Genomic DNA, 7,757 nt, shown 5'->3' with positions numbered 1-7,757 from the left:
AGAATTTTTCTTCCTTAAATTAAAATTTAGTCAGAACTTTTAATTTGTACGTGCATTTTTTTTTTTGGTTTAAAAGGAGAACAGCTATAAACGAGTACATTTTAAAAAAAAATTTTGATAACAACAAATAAGGACTTAAGAAAGGAACTTACAAATCCTAGCCAGCTAGTCAAAACTGTTCCGAAACAATCGTAGGCGAAAACGTTTCAGCAGAGGTTCTCGTCAGCTCTGGTCACTCTTTCAAAAACGTTTGATTAGAAAAGAAAATTGTTGCTAAAATATTTGAAATAGTAGAAATTGCTGTTCTTTTTTCTAAAAGAAAGAATTATTCATTTGAAAATTGAAGTTAAATTCTCTCCTAAAAAATAAAGAGAATCAGATTACTAGATATTAATTACATTATTTACTAATTAGATTGAAGAAAGTAGGAGTATTCTCAAGAATAACTGCGGTTCCTATGAACTGGAAAACAAAGAAGAAGAAAAAAGTCCCCTTTTTTTGGAATGAAAAAAATGTTACTCCTCATTTAACAATGAAAGAGTGTGCCCAAAAATAATTATTGCTTGAAAGTTCCAGAATCTCTTCCTGCTCGACGAACAGCACCAAAAGACTTCGTCATAATTGCTTCTAAACAGCGATTACCATGGAAATGTGGGCGAAGTAATTGGTGCCGATGAGCGCATGCATGAAGTGAACAGTTTCATAACGGCGCAACACCTTTCGTTTTCTTGTGATTATGGATTTTTCCATGGAAACCTGCTGAGTTTCCTAATAATCTACTTTTCTCGGCTTTCCTCGGCACAGGACATTTCTGTAAAATAACAACTAAAGAACGCCTCACAAAAAAACTACGCTAAGAAAAAATCACATAAAATTAATTGAATTTAAAAATAGTTTTGATTGAGGATTTTGTAATAATAAGATTATTCCCAGTTTCATAATAATAATTCCCAAATTAAGAAGTAAAGCACAACCTTAAAAATATATAATTTAAACCTTAATTGTTTGTTTACGAGGGGAGCCATGATTTTGATCTCCGATCTCATGGTTAAAGCTGAATAGCTGCAGTAATCAGCGTTGTTATTAGTTAATACATAGTCCAAGGTTTATTTCTATTTATTTGTAAAATTTGGGAAAACCTGGGAGGGTTTCAAAATTAAATACACAATATATTTCGCCAAGGGATAAGTGCAAATGTTGATTTTACACTAATGTAATAATAATTAAATAAATGCTAGTAATAATAACAATAATAATAATAATAATAATAATAATAATAATAATAATAATAATAATAATAATAATAATAGTAATAATATTAATAATAATAATACTATTGTAATAATAATAATACAAACTGTTTAGAAAGTTTTTCATACAGTTTTTTCGTGTGTTTATTTTATTATTATTATTATTATTATTATTATTATTATTATTATTATTATTATTATTATTATTATTATTATTATTATTATTATTATTACTATTATTATTATTACTATTATTTTATTATTATTATTATTATTATTATTATTATCATTATTATTATTATTGTTATTACTATTATTTTTATTATTACTATTATTATTATTATTATTATCATTATTATTATTATAGTAACAATAATACTATAATAATAATAATAATAATAATAATAATAATAATAATAATAATACTATTGTAATAATAATAATACAAACTGTTTAGAAAGTTTTTCATACAGTTTTTTCGTGTGTTTATTTTATTATTATTATTATTATTATTATTATTATTATTATTATTATTATTATTATTATTATTATTACTATTATTTTATTATTATTATTATTATTATTATTATTATTATTATCATTATTATTATTATTGTTATTACTATTATTATTATTATTACTATTATTATTATTATTATTATCATTATTATTATGCTAGAACCCCCGCAATCCATTGTTCTCGGATAAGTATTTTTTTGGGGGAGAAATTATCTGCTGGACACCGAGGAGTCAAACATTACGGTTTCAATCAATACTGATGAATATTGATTAATAGTGATCTCCGAAGGCAGGGGAGTAGTTGCTTCAAGCTTGAGGTCCACTGACTGCCTGACGATTTGAATATGTCAAAAATTAGTGTATTGTCAACAACAAGAAAAAAAAATCCCGGCATGAATGAAATGAAATGGAATGAATGAAATAAATATTTCCTCAAAATCCCTCGACCCTATGAACGATCAATGAGTGTGTAAGGAAAAAAATTACCAAAAAATAAATAAACTCGCCTTATGGGCGAAATTGAATTTTTTTTTCTCATTGACGATTACGCGTGAGCGTGTCCACACACTACCCCAACTTACAAGACTTATTCCACAAAATCATGGAATCCTCTTTATGGAGAGATTTTTGCTACCAGTATTCGGAAGCTTAGAATTAGAGAGACGTATAAGAGAGCTGGAAAGCGAAAAAAAAACCAACAAAGAAGTGATGGGTGCGAAATTCCGGCAAATGCGTCGAGGTTGCTAGGCGCATACACTAATTCATATCTGTTAGAAACTAATTCGAGGAAATTAGTCACTTTTGCTGAAATTTTCATTTGCATCATATGTTTTACCTTCCACTCTTTCCAAAATCTCCATTTATTTAAGTAAAAAAATTTTTCTTCAGAAAAAAATTGCTAAAATTTCAGCATCCACACGTTGTGAAGCTCGAAATCCTTCAAATGTGTATTTTATAGCTGGCTAACTTATCCTGGTAGTTCGCAGTTTCCCGCACGAAGTAAACAAAATGCAAAAAAAAAAACAAGAACAACGAAAAAAAAAACCAAAAGTGCTCCACGAATTCAAAACTAAAAAAAAATTTGAACAGCACTGAGATAATTTTCTGCATTCGCTTAACATCCTTGAAAAAAAACACTGAAATTTTGCCAAGTGTCTTGTGTTTTTCTTATTTGTTGCTCCTGCCTTATAGGTGTGGAAAAAACCTTTATTATTCTAAAAAAAATAGCTAAGAATAATAACTAAGAATGTGAGGTTCACGAAAGAATTCCTTAAGCTGTTCGCCACATTTTACTTCGAACTCTCCTCTGTTTCGTTCTATTGCTACGTTCTCGTCGTTGACATTCCTTCTTGATGTTGACAGGTAGAAATTGTAAACTACGTTGTTCGAACATCTGTAAACAATAAACAATCGCTGTCAGACAACAATTAATGTTTTCTTCCCCGCGGCCGCTAATTATACCGCCGTAATATGATACCGACCTCTAATGAGCAGAACTCGTTGTCCACAGGGCAGCCTTTCGTCAGGTGTGTGATCGTGTGATAATTGTGGTGGAATGCACCGTGGAATAGAATCTGAGGAAAAAATATGAGAAATTTAAATTTTACACTCACAAAGGATGCTCGATGGGTTCTAAAAAAATTTTAAAAATATTTTATGTGGTGTCGTATTGATTTTTTATTTAGCTCTACACAAGACTGTTATTAATCAATTTTATTCTTTATTCGCTAACGTTCCAGCTGATCAGGTAATTGAAAATCAACACGAAATCCTTCTCTGCCAAGGCTCATTGGAAGGCCGAACTATTTCGTAGGAATCGCCCATACTTACCCTAACCGCCGGCCCTCCCTCCAACATCCATAGTTCAACAGCGACGGATGCGGTATACCTGGGTAGACCACCACGAATCACTTCCTCCTCGTCACCAAATGTTGCTAGAAGCGCTGCTACAGTAGTATCATGCTAAAATTATGACTATTTTGGGCGTAACTCCCGTTATTGATTCACTAAAATTCATAAAATCAGTTTTCGTGAAAACTATTTCCGAGTTACAGTACTTTTCAGCAAAATCTACCAAAATTTTTGAATGTTTCTATGGTGATAAGCATTATTTCACCACTCATTCCCTTTCCAAACGATATTCTCTTTGCTACAGGTTTGTATGAAGTGAATTGTGACTGTTTTACATTTTTTATTATATTATATTTATACATTATATTTTCTACCATGTGCTACATTTATTATTTTGTTTATATTTATTTTGCAGAAGTTAGTGAAGTGAAATTAAGTCGCACAGTGCTGATTTCCACTAATAACTTACTTCAAATTTACTATCATTATTTTTTATATTGTTCAGTTTTAAATTTTTTCATTTTATTTGTTTATTGATTTATTTAAATGCGAATTTTGCGAAGTTTCTTACCGCTGAATAAGCATAATATTTAATATTGTTAATCCATTTGCAGTCTGGTTTAGATTTTTCCTCATTCAGACAACTGAGCTTATGATTCATCAAATCAGTTATCGAACGAAGCATGGGACCTTAAAATCGATCGATACGTAGTTGGATAAGGTCCAGGTTTCAGGGGTAAATACGTACCTCCTCTTAGTCGAATTAGTTCCGGCACGTATGGTTTACCGATACCGTAAGTAAATTCGTTAGTGAGTTGTGTGAGATTACGTAGTCGTTGCGAGACCGTGGCTGTCAGCCAAGCGGGTTGGCTTAGGCCGTAGATCATCTGAAAGTTCGACACAATTTGTGGAATTCTATCCATGAAATATTTTTCTTCTTCAACTCGTAAACAACACGAATTGTGCTCGTTACAACGCCATTGTTCGATAAAAATATCCACGATTTTCAGTAATCAGAACTGAGAGAAATTCATCCTGGGAATCTTTGCAAAGTGAAAATTAAAAACAAAAATTAAAATAAAATTAAAAGCAGAAAATTTCACGGAGAAATTGCGGAATTGCGAAAATGTACCTAACCAGAATAGGATTGGACTCACCTCAATATGATGCACATCGTGAATCAGATAAATTTCCTGAAGCCCCACCTTCATTCCGGTTTTTTCAGAGAGAAAATCTAGGAATTCCTGAAAGCAGTCCTGGATATACTCACGAAAATCCCAAAATTAAGCCATATGCTTCTTTTACAGCAATTAATTTGAATAAAATTTATTAATGAAATGCGGATACGGATTACTGAAAATACCGTAACCTTGTTATCTTCTTCAAGTTTTTTGTACTCTGCACTCTTTTTCAGTTCCTCATCCAATTGTTCAGCACGTGGACATGGCGCGAAAACGTTTCCCGCCTAGAAAATTCTCTTTTTCCAGCTATCTGTGAAATCGCTGAAAACAACGCTTGAAATCCCTCACATGGTCCTCAGAGGCGGGCAGTGTGTGCACGGGAACAGGTGTCCATCCATGTGGCCAGCTGAAAATTCGAAAATTTCCCAGAATAATCGTTCCTCTCTTCAATTTTTCAATTTTTTTTTCAAATTTTCAATGCAGTAGATGATCTATGAATAAATTCCTGAAAGTGTTTTTATTAGTTGTGAAAACGAACTTTCCGTGTCCCGGATAATCCTTGCCCGGTTCTCCTTCGTAGAACATTCCGGCTACGTTCGCGTACGCCGATATTAGGGTTCGATTCACATCAGTTGATCGAATATAGACCTGAAAGACTTCTTTTTGGAAAAAAAAATTGTTCCAAATTTCACGGAGTTCTATCAGTACAAAAGGAAAAACTTCTTTAATTGTTTCCTTCGTTATTGTTGCTGATTTTTATCTTATATATTTTAATTTTTCTTCCAATACATGCAAAAAAAACTTATTGCTGCTTGCATTCTTTGTTATTTTTATTTTTGTCTCATTTACTTTATTTTTTCCTAGGTATTTTTCAAATTTCTCATGGTGCGAAACATGAAAAGTGCGAAAAATAATTTTCCAGTAATTCTCGTTCTTCCTTCTTTCTCACTTTTTCACAGTTTTCTTTCCTTTTTTCCAATAAAACATCTCATATTTTTTCACTCAGCCCCTCTCAAGGGATTTTTCCTTCGTGAATTGTTGTAGTCATTTTCTTTCTCTTTTCTTTCTACCAACTCCCTTTACCGTACCTGCTTTGAACTGTATCTTCTACCAATCAATGGATCACTACTATTAATGTAGCGTTTGTGTAGAACTCTTCCAAGGGCGTATTGCTGACGCATTCCCAGCTAAATATGAGCAAAATTATCTTTTTCTTCAAAAAATTATTTTCGCCCAGTGTGAATTCTCTTACCGTAGTAAGTTCTCCCCATCCATTCGGCCATGCTTCTTCCTGATGCTGATCTGTTGGATATGTCATCACAGGAGCACGATCACCATGGCGCCAAACCTCAAATCGATTTGTTTTCGGAACGGGGTCAACATCTTTATTTTTTTTTTTTGAAAAAAAGAAATCAAAACCTACGACTTGAACCATGAGAAGTCTGTCGTTCGGTTTCATTTTCCTTAGGGTTACTGGAATCGGTGGTACTGTAGGTATGACGTCATCGTCATCGTAAAGCGAAAGCGCCAGTGCAGAGGTGAAGAGCCAGCAGCTCAGAATAATTGCCTTCATCTGAAAACATGTGTTTGTTACAAATTTCGAGGATTTTTTTTCATTGGATCGAAAAAAATCAGGTTCGAAACATTCGATGAAATGAAACGAGTTCGCAAGTGAAGGGAGAAACGTCTATTTTAATTTTATTTATTCTTATTTTTTTTTATTTCATTTCAATTTTTATTTCAACATAAGGATTTTTCCCAACAATGTGTTTCTATCCATGTATACAACAAAAAAAAACATAAACAACCTAACAGACTAAAAGTAAAACAATAACCACAACTATCTAGGACTAGTATTGTTTCGTGAATCTCAGCAGAGAACATAAAGACGAGGATTCGTTTTACCTTTTTTCTTTTTTTTTACGGATTTATGAGAAATTTTTGTAACACAGCGGATACAAAACTTAGCAGATTGGTCCTATACAGCAATCAAAAAGTTCTAACCCCATTTTAACTGGATATTCTGCTTATCCTGAGCATTCTTACATGTAATGCAATTGTTCTTTTCTGGACTTTCCTTGCAATTTTTAGATCTAAATCTCGAATTGAATTGAATCAATGAATTTCTTGAGTTTCTAGTAGTTTCTCATCTCGAAAATGTTTTCTGGTTTTCCAGGATTGGCATGATTTAGATGACAGAGATTTTATGAGAACTTAGCACTGTAAAACTCTAAAGTGAAGGGGAAATAAACTCATGCATGCGTAGTTTCTCTCCTGGATGAGCCTAAATTATCATTATTAATTAAATTAACAATGACAATAAAATTGTAAATTTATTGGTAAATTACTAATTTATTAGAATATAGAAATACTAAAAGTTTAGAATATGCAGCGCTTGCAACATTCAGTATTTTCCTGGCGAGGCAAGGAAATCAATCTCCACTAGCTTAAAAATTTCGGAAATGGCTAATCCAGAGAGATTATTGGAGAAGAAACTCAGGAAAATAAGTATGTAAGATATATGCGAAGAGTAATGTGATACGGTCGCGATTTTAGATATGAAAGAACTTTCTGGAGGTGGTAAATGTATGACTAAAAACGGAAAAAGAAAGCAATAAGGTGGCAAAGATGAGTTTTAGTGGAATTTCATCATCAACAACTCGTAGGTCATCGCTAAATTCCACCAAAACCTGGATGTCGATAATCCAGTAGAACAAATAGATGCCGCTAGCCGCACCGCATTCGAACTTTAAAGCACACCAGCACATGTTGAGAGAAGGAGGGAAAAAGAGCGAAGTGATGCATTGACGGACGTAATTTGTTATCGGATTGATGGCCGGCGGCGAACAAACACCGGTGTCAAGCCTTACAGCAATCCAGACAACCTATCCAGGTCTCGTTTAACACCACAGCTTCGTACAAATCCAGGTCATATACGTCGAAAAATTGTCGATAA

General features: G+C 32.7%; 1 protein-coding gene across 1 annotated transcript; it reads right to left on the bottom strand.

Annotated features, from left to right (window-relative positions):
* Positions 1-3,039: 3,039 nt before the first annotated feature.
* RB195_016640 (uncharacterized protein) lies at positions 3,040-6,374 on the bottom strand (the record flags this gene model as incomplete). Its single annotated transcript, XM_064183262.1, has 12 exons — positions 3,040-3,162; positions 3,251-3,343; positions 3,600-3,731; positions 4,192-4,310; positions 4,369-4,507; positions 4,778-4,864; positions 4,990-5,085; positions 5,150-5,207; positions 5,340-5,449; positions 5,890-5,988; positions 6,054-6,149; positions 6,225-6,374. The coding sequence occupies 12 exons, from the start codon at positions 6,372-6,374 to the stop codon at positions 3,040-3,042; spliced, it is 1,302 nt and encodes a 433-aa protein (XP_064039143.1).
* Between the last annotated feature and the right edge of the window lie 1,383 nt (positions 6,375-7,757).

Source organism: Necator americanus, chromosome II (assembly GCF_031761385.1).
Source record: "Necator americanus strain Aroian chromosome II, whole genome shotgun sequence".
NCBI classification, from domain to species: Eukaryota; Metazoa; Nematoda; class Chromadorea; order Rhabditida; family Ancylostomatidae; genus Necator; species Necator americanus.
The sequence above is the reverse complement of the archived record's forward strand: the minus strand, read 5'-3'. Positions and strand labels throughout refer to the sequence as shown.